Consider the following 23,600-nt stretch of genomic DNA (forward strand, 5'->3'; position numbering starts at 1 on the left):
CTGATTATTTCAAGTTCAAACTCTGAGAATGAGTCAATTTCATTTCATTCACAAAGTGAATCAACACTGTGAAAAATTCATGTTGTCACACATGCACATCAGAGGAACATCTTCTGGGTTTGTCAGAGGTAAGCACTATCACCACAGTACACCAGGGGGCGCAATCACTAACACTTCTCTCTCTTAAATCAACCACAGCTTCTAGAAGATGTCCACGGGGGGCGGGGTTACGGTGCCCAAGCTATAAATTTGAGGCTCTCCTGGAAGGTGGCATATCATTCAGGAGATGAGCCACCTATACGATGGAGCTCCCACTCTGGCGGTTGACCGCTTGTTAAAGCCTTTAAGCATGCAGCCAATGGCCATTTGTGTTTGTTTGAGTGTTGTACCAAAGAGCGATTGTTATTTTGAGTTTGAACTTTGTTTTGAACTAAACGGGGTGGACCGATTCCTATCTTATCCTCGACCAACGATAGAATTTACTTGTGATTCTCTCATGTCACGCATCATCCTATTTTAATTTTGGATTTTAAGTATGATGTCATGCTTTGTGCTTTCAAACAGGACAATGTCATACAATATGAATTATCAACATAGAAAATAGGCAATTTGTTATTTATAATTTTGTTTGAATTGAATTGATTATATATTTGCAGAGCAACTCACTCATATGGGACAACACCTACCGAAAGATTTTTTTTTGTCTGCTGCTGTCCCCAAATCCTGACGAATATAATTAATCAATGCACTTAAACAGATAATTTGAAATAATTGAATAAGTAAAGTGAATCAAAATTCATAATGGAGATGTGGGTCTGAAATTAGATGACACTGCTGCGCTGGGCAGGTTGGTCGGGATGAGGCTGGAGGTTGGCAAAGCCCAATCCCAGCCTCAGTGATTCTCACAGCCGACGCTACACTAATGGTACGCTGCAGGGTGAGAAGCTGGCAATGGAAAATCCCAAATCTTGGTGAATGTCAGTGTAGCTGACACTACACTGAATGGCAGTCCTCAAGGGGCAAGGCTGGAAGTTGGTGATGTCAAATCCTGGTCTCGGTGTTTCTCAAAGCCAATACTTTGCTGATAGACAATCCTGATGGTGCAGGGCTGGAGGTTGGTGACATCCAATCCCAGTCTCAGTGATTCCCAGAGACAACGTGGTGCTTAAAGACAGTTCTCAAGGAACAGGGTTGGGCAGGATGTTGGCAACGCCCAATCCCAAATCTGTGATTGTCACAGCCGGCACTGCACTCATAGGCAGTCTTCATGGAGCAGGGCTGGATGTATGGGACAGGGTTGGAGGATAGTGTTGCCCAATTCCAGTCTCAGTGATATCCACAGCCAATGCTGCACTCAGAGATCGTTCTCATGGAGCAGGGCTAGGTGCTTGGGACAGGGCTAGAGACTGGTGATACCCAATCCCAGTCTCAGTAATACCCACAGTCAGCGCTGCACTCAGAAACAGTCTCATAGTATGGGGTGGGGCTGGATATTGGCGATACACAATCCCTGTCCAAGGGATTGTCATGGCTGATGCTGCGCTCAGAGGCAGACCTGGTAGTTGATGATGCCCCATCCCAGTCTCAGTTAGTCTCACAGCCAACACTGCAATCACATACAGATCTCACTTTACAGGGCAAGGCTGCATATTTGGGGTGGGACTGGTAAGTGGTGACACCTGTCACACACGTGCACATGAGAAGCAGCTAGAAGGACCAAAAGAAGGTTATTACATGCCAGGCCAGGGGATGGCGGGGTGCAATACACCTTTCTCTTTTACCCCTGCAGAATAAACACAGGAAATTCTGCCTGGGCCCGATGATGTGACTTCCAGTTTCTGGGCCCAATGATGTCACTTCCTGTTGCCTAGAGGGGGCTGGGTGGTCTTGTGGCCTCGAACCCCTGCAAATTTTATTTTTTTTCTCCAGCCGTCTGGAGTTTTCTTTTTTTGTTGTTTTTTTCTGTCCTCCCTGGCCATCGGACCTTACTTTTATTTTATGTTAATTAGATAGATACTTTATTAATTCCAAGGGGAAATTCACATAATCCAGCAGCAGTATACTGATACAAAGAAACAATATTAAATTAAATAGTAATAAAAATGAAAAAATTAAAAAAAAAATGAAGAAGAAGAAAAAAAAAAAAAAATTAATGTTAGCATTTACTCCCCCGGGTGGAATTGAAGAGTCGCATAGTGTGGGGTCTCCTCAGTCTGTCAGTGGAGCAAAACAGTGACAAAAGTCTGTCACTGAAGCTACTCCTCTATGTGGAGATGACACTGTTCAGTGGATGCAGTGGATTATTCATGATTGACAGGAGTTTGCTTAATGCCCATCGCTCTGCCACAGATGTTAAACTGTCCAACTTTAACCTTACAATAGAGCCTGCCTTCTTAACATGTTTGTCTAGGCGTGAGGCATCTTTCATCTTTATGCTGCCACCCCAGCACACCACCGCGTAGAACAGGGCACTCGCCACAACCGTCTGGTAGAACATCTGCAGCATCTTACTGCAGATGTTGAAGGATGCCAACCTTCTCAGAAAGTATAGTCTGCTCTGACCTTTCTTACATAGAGCATCAGTATTGGCAGTCCAGTCCAATTTGTCATCCAGCTGCACTCCCAGATATTTATAGGTATGCACCCTCTGCATACAGTCAACTCTGATGATCACAGGGTCCATAAGGGGCCTGGGCCTCCTAAAATCCACCACCAGCTCCTTGGTCTTGCTGTTAGTATTGCCTAATTTAGTTTTTTATATACTTTGTCTTTTTTCTCTGTCTTCATCCTCTAAAGCACTATGAGCTACATTATTTGTATGAAAATTTGCTATAGAAATAAATGTTGCTGTTGTTATTCTGTCCTGATGACATCACTTCCTATTCCGGGCCCGCTGACGTCACTTCTGTCCACCTGCCCTAAAAGTCAGACAGCTTCCTTCTGTAAATTCAGTTCTGTTTTGGACTCGATCTGTACACTACTGTGCTACCAATCTTCACTCTTTTGTAGCCTTATTCAGGTATACGGGTGGCTGCCCCAAACCTTTTTCTTTTGTCAAGGCGTTTCATTTCACACACCTAACCCCATTCTCAGTCTTACAGCCCACACTGCAGTGACATGCAGATCTTGCTTTACAGGACGGTAAGGGATGCTGATGACACCCCATCCCAGTCTAGGTTAGTCTCACAGCCAACGCTGGGAGTGGTGGCTCTGTGGCTAGGGATCTGCACTGGGAATCAAAAAGTGGTCGGTTTGAATCCCGTAAATGCCAAAAGGGACCCTTGAGAAAGGCCCTTAACCTGTAATTGCAGAGCACTTTGATTAGTGAGGAAAGCGCTATATAAATGCAAAGAATTATTATTAGATCTCACTTTACAGGGATGTGCTGGATATTTGGGGCGGGGCTGGATGATGGTGACACTCCATCCCAGTTTTGGTTAGTCTCAGAGCCAATTTTGCACTCACAGGCTACAGTGAGGTGTACTGTGCATCTCGTGCTGTGGTTTACTCACTTTAGTCATACGAGTCTTCTCTCCTCATCCTAAACATCTTGGCTACAAAAAGGACACTGTAATAGTTGAAAAAGCCGATGAAAAACCAAACAGCCATTCCATGAAATGTGAAACTGGAAATGATGACTGTATTAAATACTAGCTGTACTACTGAGTTTACTACTGTAAGCCCGTGCTGTAAAATGCCCGGGGTCCTAGAAACTATTGAAATCACCGGAAAAAAATTGAAATGTAGAGATGTCGGGTAATTGAAAGGAACAACTCTGGGCTTCTCTCTCCTAGGAGGATTCGTTTTGCCGATGTGATCGCCTCGCTTGTGCATTAGCTATGGGAGGAAAAGTAAAAGGGATACCATTTTGCCGATGTTAGGGGCTAAGCGACTTTGTCCTTCTTCTGAGGTTTCATTTGACTGACGTGCTCGCCCCGCTTGTGTTATTAGCAGCTAAGAGAGTTGTCTGTATCCTCAGAGGTGGCGCCCTTCCCCCTACTCCACCTCTCACTTCCGGGCCAGACAGACACACACACTTCCACGTGTAGACGTTTATATATGAGATTATTTAATGAAGGGCAATACCTTATTAGGGTTTGTTTTGATTACTAATATTATTACACACATTCATTTAGTTGTCTTGTATCTTGGTGTTATTTGAGCAAAAATGTGGGTCATTCATATTTTTAGGTAAAGGAGTTTTTAGGAACAGACCTGCGGTGGAAGGTCAGGTCAGGGAGCATGCACCCACCACATGATGAAACGGATCAGGATACTGGTTGGCAACCCCACAAGCAGAGATGTGGTCCAGTCCCACCCTCCAGAAATGACCCTCTATTTGTCACAGCCAAGTGTTACGTGGTCGTTCCCTTGGCCTGGTTCAACCACTCGGGTCCTCAACAATGAGCGGGATCTCCCTCGGGGAATCACACCACATGGCTGTAGTCCCATAACTGACGCTCCCTCACAATGCAGGTCATGTGCCTCATTCGGGACTCCATGACCAACACAAAGTCACACCAGGGGTACCCAAAGATTCTCTGAAAAGACACAAATCCAGTCTTCATGTCATGTCACTGGACAGTGTCCATGTCTCGCAAACAGGAAGCACCAGGACTCTAAAGACTTGGACCTTCGTCCTTTTGCACAGATATGCCTGTAAATAAAATGGAAAAACAGCTGCCCATCCCAGAGTCAGTCACTGACGGCACACATTCTGTCTCACCACAATACTGAAACTGGGTTAAACAGATGGCTGGATGGACCAGTACGACCACCAGAGTTATTGGCATGGGGAGGGAAACACAAAAGGACACCCTGTCTGTTATGACAAAAACCACCCCTGATGCCTGGCTGGCATCTACTAAGAACGCTCCCCGGCTGTCCTTACGAGATGTACTGCTCCGACTTGTTGAATTTCTTGGCTAGGTACTTAGCCGAGGCTTTGCTGGGGATCTTGACGAAGGAGAGCTCCTTGTTGTAGCGGGTCAGGTTGCAGGGGGTCTCACAGACGCAATAATCATTGTCCTTTTCCACCAGGAAATCTAAAAAAAAAAGGGTGAGAAAAGCAATGAATGGAGACCTGGAGGAGAAGGACTATGAAGAAATGCTTTGGCTTACATACATACATGCAGACTTTTATTGGCTGCGAATAAAATATTCTTAGCTAAAAAAAGAAAACTGCCTTTTGCCACAAGCAATACCAGTTTTTTTTTTTGCTCAGTAAAGCATGTTTGCGAGGATATGGATGATACGGTCCTCAGGGAGTATTGATCCTCACATAGAATTTTTCATGCACTGGAGAAAGGAGTTCTCATTATTAGGGGATGTTACCCGCTGCGGCCATTGACCTCCTAATAAGTTGTCTATTGGGACTATTGATCCTCAGCTGGAATTGTCTGTTTAGAATAAAGGTCCTTGGAAACAACTCTGTTTCTGAAAGAATATGGATTGTTGGAATACGTTGCCTGCTGCAGATATTGACCTTCACAAATGCGGTCTGGGGGAGGGCTGCTCTCCCATTAATGTTGTTTACTGAGGATCAATGACCCCAAAACACACCGTAAGACCTCTCAGGGGGTCGTCCATGGTAAGTTTTAATCACCAGAAGATGTTTCCGATTGAGGGTATTGATCCACCCCGACATAATGTTTAGGTGGAGAAAGCTTTTGGGAGTTTATCTGAACATTGCAAATTACTTTTATTGGATGATAGGGGTCCTAATGGGCATTGACTACCCTAATATACTGGTAATCAGAAGAAATCTGTTTTGGGAATATTGAGGCTCTCAGGATATTGTCTATTTAGAGTAGGAGCCATAGAAGATACAGGGTGGTCCAGATCTAATTATGCAGATCCTGATTGTCTGGATGACTGATTTATGTGGGGACGATTCCAGTTTGGTGCAAAGACAATTCTTCATGTCGTCAGTTTGCATGCTTCTCGATGGTCTGGGATTTTTTGGGCGATTTCCTATGTAATAAACTTAAGTTATAGCGTAATGAAAGTTGCATAATTAGATCTGGACCACTCTATAGAGACACATTGGAAGGAATGCAGGTCTATGAAGGCACTGTCAACTAAAGATACAAAGTATAGCATGTTTTGGGGGTGCTGGTCTGCTGCTTATCAAGTTTCAGCAAATACTGTAAAATGTCTTACACGATTAGAAGAAGAATAAAAATGACAAGCTTGTCGAGTTTAGTGATGCTAACCAAGTAGGTGCAATCTATGGAAGCCGAGCGAGGACGTGCAATATCGTTATTTTTTTAAATTCTCTCCTCGAGATAACAGAGTAATTTTATTGAGATGTTGAGAAAACGAAAATTTGTTTTCTTGAGATAACGAAATAATTTTATCACGATCTTGAGAAAATGAAACTTAACCTTTGCTCCTGGCATCAAGCTCGCTTAGATTGCAACGCCTATACAGCTTTACCTTGCTAACTGTCTTCTTAAATGACGGACACTAACATTATTATTTTCTAAACTAAGGCAGAAACATATTTCAGCCTGCGTCAGCCCTTGATTGAACAAAAATGTGACATGCTGATCAATAAAGTTCTGCTCTTCTGCCATTTCAAACAGGATGTGGCTTCAATAAGCTAAACATTAAACGTTAGATACAATTATTTCATAATTTCGAGAAAAGAAGATCTTTTGTTTTATCAAGATCTCGATAAAATTATTCCATTATCTCAAGAAAACAAAGTTCGTTTTCTTCAGATCTCAATAAAATTAGTCCGTTATCTCGAAGAAATAATGTAAAAAATTAACAATATTGCATGTCCTCTCTTGGCTTCTGTGGGTATCTACAGTTGTGGCCAAAAGTTTTGAGAATGACCCAATTGTTGGTTTTCACAAAAGCCATTTCTGAGCAAGCTCTGCACTGTTGGTGCCCCGATGCCGCAGATGAACCCGCTTTAGGAGACGGTCCTGGTGATTGCTGGACTTTCTTGGATGCCCTGAAGCCTTCTTCACAACAACAGTGGAAATGTTGTTTGGGGATTAAGTTCATTTTCATGGCAAAGAGGGATTTTGTAATTAATTGCAATTCATCAGATCACTCTTCATAATATTCTGGAGTCGATGCAAATTGCCATCATAAAAACGGAGTCAGCAAACTTTGTGAAAATCAACATCTGTGTCATTTTCAAAACCTTTGGTCACAACTGTACTGTATAATAAAAGACTGATGTCTGTGCGTCCAGTCCCTCCCTGAGCAATCTGATTGGTCAGTTGGGCTTTGGGTATGATTGGTCAGCTTGGATTTGGTGACACTACGGGAAGAGGAAATGCGAGTGTGAGACACACAAAAGGCAAGAGTGGTACGCAGAGACGGCAGGTATAACAGCGGACAGGAGGCGAGAAAAACGCCACAAAAATAATGACAGAGTCTGATAAGCAGGCTTTACGGGAATGAGCTTGAGAAATGGAACAGCAGTTGGAAGACATTCACACATATGTGAGTACCGAGGAAAGTAGCTGAAAGTGGAGTAAGAGATAACAAATATTTTTAAATTGTTTTATTTCCTGTGTTCAGCAGGTACAGTGGCTGGTAGCAGATAATGTAGAATCAGCAAAATACCTACGATGGGACCTGAGCAGAATGTAGACTCAGACAGATTTGTGGATGGGATGATGAAATTCAATGTGAGTAAATGCAAAGTAATGTGGTACAGAGTAGAAGTATTAGATATGAATACACAATGGGAGGCCTGAAACTTGAAAGTACCCCTAATGAGAAGAACCTGAGAGGGCTCACCATATCTACTGTGCATCTAGACAGCAAACAGAAGCCATAAAAAAGACTAACATGATTGTAAAAGCCAATCTTAGAAAATTAATGCTTGAAGTTAAAGTCATATTAGTGATTGCTTAATTTGAATAGAGTATAATTTTCTTTCATAGTTATAGATTTTGGTATAACCGTTTACCCCTGTAAGTTAACATCAGATAGACCCTTCTTAGCTATATGTGTAATACAGTGTGTTAATTACTGTTAACAGAAAGTCAGTGAGTGTTGGAATTGTCCCATTGCTAGCATGGACTGAAAGACCCATTTGCAGCTTGTAAGTGGGATAGGCATACAGTTTTCTGACCATTTACTGTAGAAATGGTTCAACTGTATGAGAAAACGTAAAAAACAATCAAGATATAAAAGCTTCAAACAGAACTTTATTTTGCAGTATCAACGTTTCTCTATTTTTGTGTGAACTGCTTTACTTTGAATTTTTACTAAAGCTTTTAAAACAGCTTTTGTCTGTGGAATCATTTCATGCCAAGAAAGAGCACCACAGATGTGATGTTTGCTCTGAGGGTGTTGATGGAGAAGTATAGAGAAGGCCAGAAGGAGTTGCATTACATCTTTGTGGACCTGGAGAAAGCATATGACAGGGTGCCTCGACAGGAGCTGTGGAATTGTATGAGGAAGTCGGGAGTGGCAGAGAAGTACGTAAGAGTTGTACAGGATATGTACGAGGGAAGTGTGACCATGGTGAGGTCTGCGGTAGGAGCGATGGAGGTGGGATTACATCAGGGATCGGCTCTGAGCCCTTTCTTATTTGCAATGGTGATGGACAGGTTGACAGACAAGATTAGACAGGAGACCCCGTGGACTGTGATGTTTGCTGATGTCATTTTGTGATCTGTAGCGATAGTAGGGAGCAGGTAGAGGAGACCCTGGAGAGGTGGAGATATGCTCTAGAGAGGAGAGGAATGAAGGTCAGTAGGACCACCACGACAGAATATATGTGTGAGAATGAGAGGGAGGTCAGAGGAATGGTGAGGATGCAGGGAGTAGAGTTGGCGAAGGTGGATGAGTTTAAATACTTGGGATCAACAGTACAGAATAATGGGGATTGTGGAAGAGAAGTGAAAAAGAGAGTGCAAGCAGAGTGGAATGGGTGGAGAAAAGTGCCAGGAGTGATTTGTAACTGACGGGTATCAGCAAGAATGAAAGGGAAGGTCTACAGGACGGTAGTGAGACCAGCTATGTTATATGGGCTGGAGACGGTGGCACTGATCAGAAAGCAGGAGACAGAGCTGGAGGTAGAAGAGTTAAAGATGCTAAGATTTGTACTGTGTGTGATGAGGATGGACAGGACTAGAAATGAGGACATTAGAGGGTCAGCTCAGGTGGGACAGTCGGGAGACAAAGTCAGAGAAGCGAGATTGTGTTGGTTTGGTCATGTGCAGAGGAGAGATGCTGGGTATATTGGGAAAAGGATGCTAAGGATAGAGCTGCCAGGGAAGAGGAAAAGAGGAAGGCCTAAGAGAAGGTTTATGGATGTGCTGAGAGAGGACATGCAGGTGATGGGGGTGCCAGAGCAAGAATGATGAGGACAGGAACAGATGGAAAAACATGATCCCCTGTGGCAACCCCTAACGGGAGCAGCCAAAAGAGGAAGAAGAAAAAGGAATCATTTCAACATGTCAGGCTATTGCCAGAATCCCATGAAGCAAACTAAAGCTGCAGAACTTTGGTAATTGTGGGTAAACACAGCTACAAGGATGTTAGTGTTATATAGCATCCTGATGTGAGGATATGCTTAAATTATACAGTGCCTTTAAAAAGTCTTCACCCCCTCCCCCTGACGATTTTCATGTTTTATGTTTAATTTCGCCATTTTGGCACAGATTAACAGAATGTCAAAGGAAAGCAGAGCAGTGATCTCAATGAATTATAAATAAAAAACCCAAAGTAACTGCTTGCAAGTCAGTGATCGGAAGATGGCAGCCATGACAGCTTTGAATCTGTGTGCTTGGGTCTCTCTCTCTCTCTCAGCTCTGCCATTCCCAACCCTTTCTTCTTTACTAAAAACTGCTCCAGCTCTGTCAGGTGTCATGGTGATGACGTGTCAACAACATTCTTCAAATCCACCTTCAAACACTCCACTTAATTGAGATCCGGACTACAAGACATTCCCATTGTTGTTTTGAAGCTTTGACTTTCTGCTTGAACTTGTTGTCTTGCTGGAGCACAGATCTTCTCCTGAAGAGCAGAGTTCTTGTAGACCTCATCCGGTTTTCCTCCTGCATCTCCCCAAATTCTGCTGTATTCATTTTCACCTCACAAGTCTTCCAGGGCCTACTACAGAGAAGACTTGGATGCTGCCACCACTATGCTGCACTGTGGGATGGTGTGTGTTTGATAATGTGCACCGTTAATGGGACATTTAGTCCGATGGCTGAAAAGCCTTGTCGCCTCACCACACACTTCGGTCCTATGTGCTCAGGTCTCTATCTATCAGCTCCATTCCACTTTTCAAAACTGCTCAAGCTCTGTCAGGTGTCATGGTGATCGTGAGTGAACAGCCCCTGGTCAAGTCCAGCCACAAATTCTCAAAGTCTGAACTGGCCACTCCAGGACATCACATTGCTGTTTTGAAGCCATTCCTATGCTGCTTTAACTTTATGCTTGTGGGCTTGTTGTCTTGCTGGTCTTCTCCCGGGGCACAAGTTTTTTGAAGAACTCATCAGGTGTTTTCCATATTTTGCTGTATTCATTTTTCCCTCATAAACCTTCTAGTGCCTGCTACAGAGAAACATCCCCTGATTGTGCCATGACCATGCTTCATGGTGGGGTTGGTGTGTTTGTAATAATATGCAATCTACTGTGGCATTTAGAACGATAGCCAGTGATGGCTCAGTTCTGGTCTCATATGACCATAGAACCTTCTTCTAGCTGACTTCAGAGTTTTCCACACGTCATCTTCTGAGATGTTTTTTCTCTTTGCCTCTTTACATAAAGCGGGGACTGGTGATGTACCTGGGCACAGTTATTGTCTGCCCAGTCTCTCCAATCTGTCCCAATGTAGCTTTTCACTGAAAAGAGTGTTCTCAGAGATCTCCTGATGGCCTCTCTCATTCGTCTTCTTCAGTTTTTCTGGTCGGTCTGCTCTAACAGATTTACAGCTCTGCTGCACTCTTTCCATTTCTTCTTGATATTTTCTGGTCTCCATCCTCTGACTTGAACTTTCCATAGAGTTGCTTGAAGTGTTCTTTGATCTTCACGGTGTAGGTTAGCCCACCATACAGACTCACCACGTTGGCCCTTCTACATTCAGGTGCATTTAGACAACAATCAAGTGAAACCCCTGACAGGTGACTTCCATTGAACTAATTCTGGCACTTCTGAAACAAGTTGGCAGCATCAGGGAGGATTTAGCAGTGTCATGTTAAAGAGGGAGAAAACTCAGGAGATTTGTAATGTTGTGTTTCATATTTGTAATTAATTTAGACCACTGAACTGTTTTCACTTCAGTATTTGTCGTGGTGTGCAAAATCTGCAGATTTTTTTTTATATTTTCTATTATATTTTGCTCAAGACAACACTAGATGAACTTATACACAGGACAGATCAAAGCATTTCCTCTTCCCAAATAGCATCTCACTTTTAAAACAGCTGTTCAAACAAAAAGAGGAAGACATGGCGATGCCTCAGGATATCAGTTTCTTTATAAACTGAGAAAGGATGGGCATCTGGGACAGCAAGTTGCTAAATGGGTTTGCAGCCTGGGAAAGGAAGACATGCCAGTAGGTTCTAAGCAGCATCAAAAAGTTTTATTTTTTGGGGAAAAAGGACATACTCAAAACTGATGAAAGAGTATGAGCAAATTCATTCAACATACTGTATTGACATCCTGGATAAGGCAATCACATCTTTGATTGGCAAAAATGGATATAATGAAGGTATTAGAAATAAACTTGATCCATTAGGATTAAAAGTCAAGACAGAGGTAAAGGATTTAGGGGTCATTATTGATTTAGAGCTACATTTTAAATCATAAATTAATCAGATTACTAAGACAGCATTTTTACACTTATGAAATACAGCAAAAGTTAGACTTCTTATAACTCTGCAAGATGCTGAAAAGTCAGTTCACGCTTTTGTTTTCAGTCAGGTAGATTACTGTAACGCACTCCTCTCAGGACCACCTAAAAACGACATCAATCGACTGCAACTCGTGCAGAATGCAGCTGCTAGAATCTTAACTAGGAAAAGTGAATCTGAGCACATCACACCAGTCTTAGCATCGTTACACTGGTTACCTGTGCCATTTAGAATTAACTTTAAAATCCTGCTTATGGTTTACAAAGCCTTCAATAATCTGCTCCATCTTATATTTCAGAATGCCTGTCACCTTATACAACAAAACGTAACCTTAGATCTTCAAATGAGGGTCTGCTTAGAATTCCAAGAGCTAAACTTAAAAGAAGTGGTGAGGCGGCCTCCTGCTGTTAGGCACCTCAAATCTGGAACAGCTTACCAATAGAAATTCATCAGGCTAATACGGTGGAGCACTATAAGAAACTGATAAAGATCCCTTATTGGAACATGGCTTTCTCATAGCTTCGTTTTAGTGTAACCCTGATACTCTGTATATGCATTTAATTATCATTATCATTCTTGGTGGCTCCAAAATCCGTACTAACCACTACTTTCTCTGCAGTGCTGATCTGTGCCACCACCACCTAATCAAAGCACCGTGATGTCCCTACATTGACGGATTGAAGAGCAGAAGTCCACATGACCATCATCAGCTAATTCTTCCACGTGAAGCCTGAAAACCATGAGGACTGATTGAGATCATTTATGTTAAGTAGAATGCCTAGAGGGGGCTGGGTGGTCTTGTGGCCTCGGAATCCTTGCAGATTTTATATTTTTTTTTCTCCAGCCGTCTGGAGTTTTTTGGTTTGTTTTTTTTTGTCCTCCCTGGCCATCGGACCTTACTTTTACTCTATGTTAATTAGTGTTGCCTAATTTTATTTCTATATTTCTCTTTTTGTTCATCCTGTAAATCAGTTTGAGCTACATCATTTGTATGAAAATGTACTATAGAAATAAATGTTGCTGTTGTTGTTTTAGAAACTCCTGTAGCATTTTAAAATAAATACAATGGACTAAACGAAGAGAACAAAGCGACAGAAGAAGAGGAGAAAGTGGCATCAGAAGAGGGTGCCAGGAACGTGCCTCTGTTTCCATCTGATCAAGGCAAAGCATCTCATGAACAACTACGAGTGTGAGATCAGAAGCCGCCCTGGGACATTGATCCTTGACATCTTTTAACTTTCCATAAGCTTTTTCTAAAGACTAAATATATCCAGACTTTGCTATCCACATTTTCTTTTATGTTTTTCCCTACTGATATTATTATTCATGTAATAAATACCACACTGCTTTTAACTTTCTATACTTTGTCTTCATATTTAGAGTGTTTGCAGTACTAAGGTAAATTTCTTTGAACACCTGGAGCAGTGCGGAAGTGCCATATGATTCAAGCTGCAAGCGAAAAGCTCTGTCCAGTAATGAACAGTGCATTAAAGTAAAACATTCACTTCGCCAATGCACCTAACCTGCATGTCTTTGGTCTGTGGGAGGAAACTGGAGCACCCGGGGGACACAGACACGGGGAGAACATGCAAACTCCACACAGGGAGGACCCGGGAAGCGAACCCACGTCTCCTAACTGCGAGGCAGCAGCGCTACCCACTGCGTCACTGTGCCGCCCGAAAGCGGACTGTGCATGTATAATTCATACAGTGCTTATGTGGGTTCAAGTTTTATTGAATAACGTGCATGTGTATACGTCTTTCATACAGTAAATTTTGTGGTTAGGGTCTGTGTTTATGCGTATATCTATGTAGGTGTGTGTTAATCTTAAAATGTGAAGGTAGACTAACCCGGTAACGAACTTGATGAGTACACTTACTCTTAAAGAAAACTGGTAAAAGGTAAATAGAGGGAAATAGTATCACAATAACACAACATTTTTCTGTTAATCATTGTCCAGAAAGCTATAATTCAGTCCACTGGGATTCAATCTTGTGTAACAGTAAAATGTGCTCCAAGGGGGTGAAGACTTTTATAACACACAAGTGAGGCCTCACCTGCAGTACTGTGTGCAGTTTTGGTCTCCTTATTACAAAAAGACATAGCAGCACAAGAAAGTCTTAAAGAGAATAAACATGTTATGATAGAGCAAGGCAGTCCGATGGGTAAAAACTGCATATTACTTTTTGGGAATTAAGATCTGACCCACAATCCCCTGGAGTGATCAGAGAAAGGGGCCACTGCTTACCAAGCGCTGGGTCTGCACATTCTTTGTACTGCTCTGGGGTGCAGTAGGGGGCATCACCTGCAAAAGAACAGCGGCACAGCAGTCAGGAACACCAGTACAGGGCCTCTCTTACCATCCGGTATCATCTTCCCAGTATCTCAGTTTTAATGATAATTCATCCCGCCATCCTCTAGTTACGTTTCTTAAATTTCCAAATGCTCTCCCACCTGGCATGTGCACCATACGACAGTTGCAGTTCTCCACCAGGTACCGCGTTTCACAGTCGATTCGGCAGGCGGTGATGCTGTACGTGTCGAAGAAGTCCGAGTTGATAGCTGAGGCCTTGCAGTCTCCCCAGGGTGGGGGTAAGTAAGTGAGCTGAGGATGAAACAACAATGCATTGTCATTATACCCTCATGCCGGCGGGTGGACAGCAGTCCCTACGAATTTGGAGAAGGACAGGGGAACACAACAATGGTGGGCTGGAGAGGAGCAGTACTTTCAGAATGCAAGATGGGAGGTGGCAGGATAAAGATATGAAGCTCTGCCTGTGGAATTCTCTGTTCGGACACTGCGGCAGGAAAAACTCTCATCAGCCACTCGGATTTATAAACTATGAAGGTGCCCTTTTAACACTAGAATTACCAGAGCCTACGAAAAAAGATCCGTGGGTAGATCCGTCCCATCTTAAAGCGCTTTGTTAGTAATCTTGTGCTACTAATACTAGACGGCTAAAGAATCCAGTGGCCCGAGTTCAATCACTGCTGCTGTTGCTCTCTTAATGAAATGGGAAGGGTAAGTGCAACACAGAGAAAGTGAGAGAGAATGCAACAGGAAAAGAGGGGCAAATGAGAGACCAAAGGAGAGAGAAAGGAGTGCAGTTGGGGGGTGAGGCCAAAGGAGAGACAGAAAGAACAACAGGGATACTGGGAATGAGCAAGATAAAGAGAAGGGGGACAAGCAAGAGAGAAACAGAGAGCAGAGCAACAGGGAGTGGGGTCAATGAAGAGAGCGAGACAGAGAGAGAAATAGAGAGGAACAGGGGCTGGGGCAAGGGAGAGAGAGAGAGAGAGGAAGAGAGCAACAGGGGGTGGGAGCAATGAAGAGAGAGAGAGAGCAAGTAACACAGACACACAGAGAGAGAGAACAACAGGGGTGGGGGCAATGAAAAGAGAGAGAGAGCAAGTAACACAGAAACAGAGAAAGAAAGGGAGAGAGAGAGAAATAGAGAGCAACAGGGGGTGGGAGCAATGAAGAGAGAGAGAGAGCAAGTAACCCAGAAACAGGGAGAGAGAGAGAGAGAGAGAGAAATAGAGAACAATAGAGGCTGGGAGCAATGAAGAGAGAGAGGGCAAGTAACACAGACAGGAAACAATTGAGAGAGAGAGAGCACAGCAGAAACAGGAAAATGAGAGAAATGAAGTGAAAGAGCAATAGAGGCAGAGGGGGCAAACAAACAAGAGAGCAACAGGAGGTGTGAGAGAACAGGAAACAGAGAAAGATAGAGAAATAGAGAGCAACATGGGGTGGAGGTAAGGGAGACAGAGAGAGAGAGAGTAAGAAACAGAGAGGAAACAATCGAGAGAGAGCACAGCAGAAATGGGAAAATGAGAGAAATGGAGTGTAGCAGAGGTATGGTCCCCACAAGGGGGGGCTGAAAGGGATCTAGCCAGGGGGCCCGGGATCACAGGGGCCCGGCGCGGGATGAGTAGATATTATGCACAAACAAAATGTATGAACAGAAAGCAAGAATTTATCCTAGAGCGTTGAGTGTCAACTTCAGCATAAAATATTTTGAAAACTAAAAACAATATCAAAAAAAAGTTTCAGATTCCTATTGGGTATCACGTTTTCCTTAACCCTAGGTGAAGGGCACATTAGAGATCCTGGCCCAGGGGCCCGCATTAGAATGTGGGGGCCATGTGCAGAGGAGGCAAAAAAGCAACAGAAAAAGAGAGCAAAAGGGGGTGGGGGAAATGAAGAGTGAGAGAGAGCAAGCAACAGAGAAACAGGGGATGAGCAAGAGAGAGAGTCTGCTGCTGCGCGTGGGATTTAGAAACCTGCTTAAATGCTGAGCTGCTGGAGTTCCCCTTTAGCAAGACGACTATATAATCCAGTGGCCCAAGTTCGATCCCTGCTGATGCTACACTCTCAGTGAAATAGAACAGACAGAGAGCAATGAGGGTTTGGTCGGAGGAAAGAAGGGCGACAGAGAGGCAGAAAGAGAGAGACACACACAGTGGGCAAGAAAGAGAGCGAGCCAGCCAGTATGTGAAAGGTCACAGTTGTAGTTAGACACTTGATAGGCTATTGGGCTGAATGGAGATCACCTTTACCAAGGGCAGCTTATGAAATTCTACAACCCAAAAAGCAATCCCTTTCCTGTTGTCCTTAAAGTGAGATGGGTAGCTGAAAGGGGACAAGCAGGTAAAAATGGAGGAGTTAAATGCAGCAGCAAGAGTGCATGGCCCTAGACAGGGATGAAGGCCTCCACTATAGTCAGAAACCTGATTGGCTGTTGGAGTTCTTCTTTAGTGAGGTTACTGGGGAATCAAGCAGTTCAATCCCTGCTGCTGACAATGTCTCAATGATGATGGGTAGCTGTGAGAGAATGAAGAAACTGAGAGAAAGAGAGACAGAGAGCAAAAGAGATAGGGGGCGAGCAAGAGAGAGAGAGAGAGAGAGAGAGAGAGAGAAACAGAGAAACACAGAGGGAGAGCAGAGACAGACCGCCAATGTGCTAGAAGGGTAAGTAAAAACTGGGGAGACAAGAATCAAGAGACATTCATCACAGACTTGGCAAAGGGACAGAATGGGCTGGAATAGGAGGGTAGATAAAGCAAAGGGCATACAGGACAGATGATGTGGACAGAGTAGACAAGGCAGAGGGCACAGGAGGAGTAGAGAAGACATGGAGACAACAAGGTGAGACGAAGGACATGTAGATAAAGACAATATATTTTGTTCAAAAGACTGCACACATCATTGATGACGGCGTCAGAAGGGTGGATACAAACTAAGGAATGGACTACAAGACAAGCTGGACAACTGAAAATAGGGTGATAGACATAGCCAATCAGGCAATGAAGAAAGGATGTAGGACGGCCAATACAGGTATCAAAAAAGTGGAACAGGCCCAGCATGCTGAACAGAGATCATAGATCGATCAAAGGCATGTTGGACAAACATGGCCATTTAGCCCCACCCATCTTACGTCTTAATCTGCATGTGCTAATCAACATGCAGGATATTCCCATAGCTGGCTGAAGCTATGAGAGAGGAAAGTACAGAGAGAGCAGGTTGGGTACACAAACTGGAAAAGCGAAGGGAGACAAAGGTCAGGTCAGGTTGGGAAGCAGGCACTGGTACAGCACGTTGCCACACCCACCACACGATGAAACGGCTTGGGATCCTGGTTGGCAAACCCCCAGGGGAGACACGTGGTCCAGTCCCACCTTCCGGAAATAACTATCTATCTGCTGCAGCCATTTGTAACGTGGGTGATCCATTGGCCTTGTCCAGCCGCTCGGGTCCTCAACAATGAGCCCGCATCACCCTCGGGGAATCGCACCACGTGAACGTAGTGCCGTAACTGACGCTCCCTTACAGTGCAGGTCATATGCCTCATTCTGTACTCCATGAGCAACACAAAGTCAAACCAGCAGTACCCAAGGATTCTCCGAAGAGACACAGTACCGAAGAGGTCCAGTCTTCATCTCAGGTCACTGGATAGCGTACATGTCTCGCAAACAGGAAGCAGCAGGACTCGAAAGACTTGGACCTTCGCCCTTTTGCATAGATATCAGGAGCGCCACACACCCCTTTCCAGTGACCTCATGACACCCCATGCTGTCCCAATCTGTCCACTGACTTCATAGGAAGAGTCACCAGACACATGAATGTCACTGTCAAGGTAAGCAAACCTTTCGACATGGTCGACACTCTCTCTGCAGACAGACACACAGCTGTGCCTAAGAGGTCATTAAAAGCCTGAATGTTGGTTTTTACCAGGACCCTCGCAAGCCCAGATACTCAGACACCTCGCTCAGTCTCTCGAAAGCCCCAATCACAGCCTCCATTGACTTCGCCAGCAGATTCCAAACAGCCGCTGGACCCCATGACCCTACCCAACACAAAGTCCATACAAGCATTGAACAGAGTAGGAGCAAAAACAGACCCCTGCCGAACCCCAGAATCAACTGGGAAAAACACAGAGGGTCTGCCTCCATTCTGCACAACACTCACAGTACCAGTGTACAGGCCGACCATGATATCCAGCAACCTCCAATGGATCCCACAAAGTCTCAGGATATCCCACAGGGCAGCTCGATCAACTGAGTCGAACAAAGATGGCAGAAAATAGGATGGACAAGAACACAGGAAAGAAGCTGAATAAAGACCAAAAGAAAGAGCAGAGTGGACAGCCAGGCAGCAGGCAGGGTTATGGACAACAGAATGGCTTGTCGGACTGGTAGAAAGGGAGGGATGAAAATGGATGGGTGGATGGGTGCGAGCACATCCTGGATAAGGCTAGAAGCAGAAGAGAAGAGGGAAAGAGAGAAAACGCTGGAGACCCTCAGCAAACTGAACAATGCCAGCGTGGAGGAGGTTAACATCGAGATGGACAGGGAGAAAAAAGTGAATGGCAAGGGGGACAATGGGGCAGTCTGGACAGGCTTACTCGACTAGGCAATACCAGAGAACTTATGATGGACATTAGGAAAGACAGGGACAAAGTCTACAGTGTGGACAACAGAGATGATTACACAGGCTTACTTGACTGGACAATGTCAGAGTGGAGGAGATGGACATCGTTCTGGATAGGGACAAAAGACTGGATATGACAGGTTGCACAGCAGGGCAGTCTGGACAGACTTACTTCAATAGAAAATACCAGAGGGCCTGTGGTGGACTATGTGCAGGGTGACAACAGCGTATTGACTGGACAAAATTAGAGGGGCCTGTAGTTTCTTTAGGATGGATGAAAAAAGTGGACAAAAGAGTATCCTGGATAGGCTCACTTGTGTGGAAAACACCAGAGAACCTATGGTGGACATTGGACTGGACTGGACAGAAGCTGGCATGAGACTGGCCACTAGCCAGAGACCCCCAGCTGAATAAGGGCAGGTCACTCAGCAGGCTGCACAGCGCCAGGGATCAGGAGGCTTGCAAATCAGACAGAACGCCGTGTGAGTTTCATTAGGGACATGGAGAGGTCATTAATTTGAGGACCGCATTCTGCTGTTTGGTTATCTGGAAGCACTCACCCCCGGCAGAGCCGCTCATCTATTATTTATAGAGTGATCTTCCTCTGCCGTGGTCTGCCGTGACTTGCGGCTGTTTATCATCAGCAGAAATGCAAACTGTGAAAAGCAGCATGGAAGATAAAAAGGCCAATAATCCTTAGCATCAGTGCCAGCCGGAGTGAAGCACTTGAGCAGTCCTCTCCCACTGGGGACCTTTCCAAATCTCCTCAAACCCCTGCTGTGCCCATCCAGCCCAGCCCCCTCCCGACACTCCCTGCCCAAGTTACCCGCTGCTCTTGACACGACACAAAGGTCTGGAAGCCTGGCGCAACTCCGAAGCCCAGCTGGTCGATGAAGGGCGGCTCACTCTGGCTGTGGATCTGGACCTTGATCCCGGCCTCGAAGGACGTCTCATCTGAAATGAGAAGCAAGGCTGTGAGAGGCTAATCCAGCAGTTGGCTGTGCTTTGTGATTGGAGCAATAAGAAGGGGCGGGGCAAGAAGCGCCTTTGATGCTCCACCCCACATCCTGTAAAAAAAGATACTCAAACTCCATTAACTCAATTCAAGGTTACAGGGAAGGCAGAGCCTGTCCTGGCACCACTGGGCACAAGGCAGCAACAAATCCTGGACAGTGGTCTCACAAAGCCTACCCACCTGTGCACTCACAAAATGAACCAGGCCTTTGGAGATGGGGGAGAAAAACTGGACTAGCTAAAGGAAAAGACAGAAAGTTAAGGAGAGAGACCATGCAAACCTAAAACCCTGTGCCACCATGGCATTCTCTTATTGGTAAGCAGTTTGGAAGTTGATTTGTGATGGACCATCCCAGGAAAGGCGCTACATAAAACAAATGTCCTTTAAATGAGTGGTGGGGAAAGAAGCGGGCATGAAAGGAGCTATATAAAACATGTCAGGCTGGCATCTAGCTCCCGAAAGGATTTTTGTAATGGTAAGTCAGTCCAGCTTCAGGTTATATAGCTCCTTTCATAGTGTTTAATATCTACATGTCAGCAATCAAGCATTATTTTTAAGTGCATCTCTCATAGTGGGTATTGTCACAAAAATATTTAAATATAATAAAATTGTCACTTAACTAGTATTTTATATAGTGCATTTCTTATTGTTATCAGGAAAATTTGTACAAATTAATAAATTCATATTCATGGTGAGCAATAACAGTAACAGCTTCAAAAAGAAATTTGCTTTGTGGTTCATTATTTAGTATTATTATTATTATTATGGATTTCTGTTTTTGTTTTAACTGTCAATCAGCCAAGCTTCAGATTATATAGCACCTTTCATAATGTTTAAATGTTATCAATCAAACAATGTTTTCAACTGCATCTCTCATAGTGGGTAATGTCACAAAAATATTTCAATGTAATAAAATTCTCACTTAATTAGAATTTTATATAGCGCCTTCCTTATTATTATCAGAAAATGTGTACAAATGAATGAATTCAAATTTGTAGTAAGTAATAACAGCAAGAGGTTCAAAAAGAGCTTAATTTTTTAGTTTAATTTTGATTTTATCATTATTATTATTATTATTATTATTATTTTGGATTTCTGATTTTTTTAATTGTCAAACCGCCATGGTTCATGTAATATAGTGCCTTTCATAATGATTAATATCTGAATGTTATCATTTTTAGCTGCATCTCTCATAGTGTCCATTGTCCCAAGAACATTTAAATGTAATGCCCAGTGGGGACTGGGTGGTCTCTTGGCCTTTGGACCCCTGCAGATTTTTTTTTTGTTTTTTCTTTCCTCCCGGCCATTGGACCTTACTTTTTTCTTTGTTACTTAGCATTGCCTAATCTTATTTTTATATTTATTCTTTCTCCATCTTGTAAAGCACTTTGTGCTACATCATCTGTATGAAAATGTGTTCTAGAAATAAATGTAACAAATCTGTTACTTAACCAGCATTTTATTTAGCGCCTTTCTTATTATGAATTCAATGTGTACAAAATAATCAATTCACAATCAAGACAACTACAGCAAAAGCTTCAAAAAGAAATGATGTTTTGTAATTGATTTATGATTATATTCATTTTTTTTATTTTTGTAACTGCCAATCAGTGACGCTTCAGGTTATATAGCGCCTTTCATACTGACTGTATTCATTATAAATATTATCAATGAATTAGTATTTTCCACTGCATCTCTCATAGTTGGGGACTGTCACAAGAACTTTTCAATGTAACAACTCTGTCATATAACCAACATTTTATATATTGGCACTTTTATTAGTATCAAGAAATTAACAAATGTATCAGTTCATAGTCACAGTGAGTAACAGCAGCAAAAGCTTCAAAAAGAAACAACACTCTATGAGTTCTCTATCATATTTAATCCAATCTGAAAATCTGTCAATCAATGTTTAAATTGCCTACTGCATCTTTAATAACATTTTGAATTACACTGAAGATTGCTTTCAAGATCAATCAATTAAACAAGAAAATCACTAACTCACAATATATGTTATATGCCGTTTGGAATGGGATTCATGAAAGATGTGATAATATTTATGATGTGCCATCTGTTGGAATGAAACATGAAATTCAATGCATTACTAAAAATGTTTGTGCTTTGGCATCTGTTGGAATGACAAACACAATGCATATGTCTCTGGTATATGCCAATCAATCAATCAATCAATCAATCACCATTCACCTTTAATAATGAGCAATATTATACATTTACTGAATTGTGAGCTATTTATCAATGATTCAATAACTTTGGCAGAGTGGTGGCTCTGAGGCTAGGGATTTGTGCTGGCAATCCTGTAAATGGCAAAAGTGACTCTACTTCATTGGGCCCTTGAGCGAGGCCCTTACCCTGCCATTGCTCCGTCCTGAGTATGACGTTAATCTGCATGTGGGCCCTGCATCTTACAAGGAAAAACTTAGGGGTTGGTGGCAGAACTGGCACTCCAGCCACTGTAAACAAACCTCCCACTGGTTCCACTCCATCTGAACTAGTGTGGTGCTGAGGTGTCACCCATTGCATGGCTGTACTCGGGTCTTAATCTGGGATCCTGAGTTGGTTCATCATGTGGGGGGTGCGGCAATGTGCTGTATCAGCGTGTACTCCTAACCTCTCTGTCTCTCCTCTAATAACTTACCACTGGGTGACTTATAATGAATGATAATTTCAAATCCACTGTAACACAACTTCCATTTTTTGTATTATCATTAAGTGCGTTACCAAAATCAATTAACCTTTAATAATGAGCAATCTATATATATAATTCACTAAGGCAAGACACCCGTGGAAAGGCAAGACAACCAAGAAAAGCACGGCGGAAGGGGCGTGGATTCACTAAGCCGCCGACAAGTGAGGTGAATCGCCATATGCAGCGTGTGAAACGGTTTGCGAGGGGTATCCCATGGGATCCTTAAAACAATCCTTTACAGCTGAGGTTAAAGCACAATGAAGTAAGCAGTCTTTAAAAACCGAGTTTTCGGTTACGACGCACGACCGCGTGCGCCATAGCAAACTGTTTTACACGCTACATACAGCAATTCGCATCCGCGACAAACATGCGTCTTCTTAGATGCTCCTGCAGGAACAAGGAAGACGTTTTCCTACCCGCCAACACTCCTTTTTCACTGGCCGGCGTCTACCCTCGCTCTCTAGGCATTCACACTGCCTGCCCATTTGCCCGGACGCAAAAACTCACCGACCACCCAGTTAGTCTCTTTCGTCTGTGCTAGGAGTCCACATGCACGTCTGAGCCACGCGGCGTTTGTTATACCGCGGCTTCACTATCGTGTTGTATTTTGCTCTCTCCAGAGTTCCATCTTTTCATTCACTTACTGTTGTATTCTCACACCAACCCGTTTTAGACATCCGTGTCTTTCCAGAAGTGTTTAGCATTCAATAAATAATTATGAATGAGATTAACCGTGTGTCTACCCGGCGCAGAGAGGCGTGGGTAAGCCGTTGAACCGCATTCGGGCTGCAAGCTGTGGAATTCCCACTAAGTGCGACTCATACGCTCCCTCCTATCTATCATATAGCACCTTACACTCTATTTATATATCTATCATATAGTGCCTTTCCTATCTATCTATCTATCTATCTATCTATCTATCTATCTATCTATCTATCTATCATATAGTGCCGTTCACATTTATCTAATTTGCTTGTCTTTGGGAAATGAAAGGAAAAAAAAATGCAACACCCATCAGAAAAACCCACAAATACAGAGGAAAGCCTGGTAATCCCACATGGACACTGAACGAGGGCTTTGTACCTGAGTGCAGGGGTAGCTGCACTAAC

General features: G+C 43.5%; 1 protein-coding gene across 1 annotated transcript; it reads right to left on the reverse strand.

Moving 5' to 3' along the window:
• Nucleotides 1–4,891: 4,891 nt before the first annotated feature.
• Nucleotides 4,892–19,723, reverse strand: LOC120521864 (acid-sensing ion channel 1B-like; the record flags this gene model as incomplete). Its single annotated transcript, XM_039743173.1, has 4 exons — nt 4,892–5,045; nt 14,084–14,140; nt 14,290–14,440; nt 19,596–19,723. Coding segments are annotated over 4 exons (490 nt in total), but the record flags the coding sequence as incomplete, so codon positions are not given.
• Between the last annotated feature and the right edge of the window lie 3,877 nt (nt 19,724–23,600).

The sequence above is a fragment of the Polypterus senegalus genome, unplaced genomic scaffold, assembly GCF_016835505.1.
Source record: "Polypterus senegalus isolate Bchr_013 unplaced genomic scaffold, ASM1683550v1 scaffold_2817, whole genome shotgun sequence".
In the NCBI taxonomy this organism is placed as follows: domain Eukaryota; kingdom Metazoa; phylum Chordata; class Cladistia; order Polypteriformes; family Polypteridae; genus Polypterus; species Polypterus senegalus.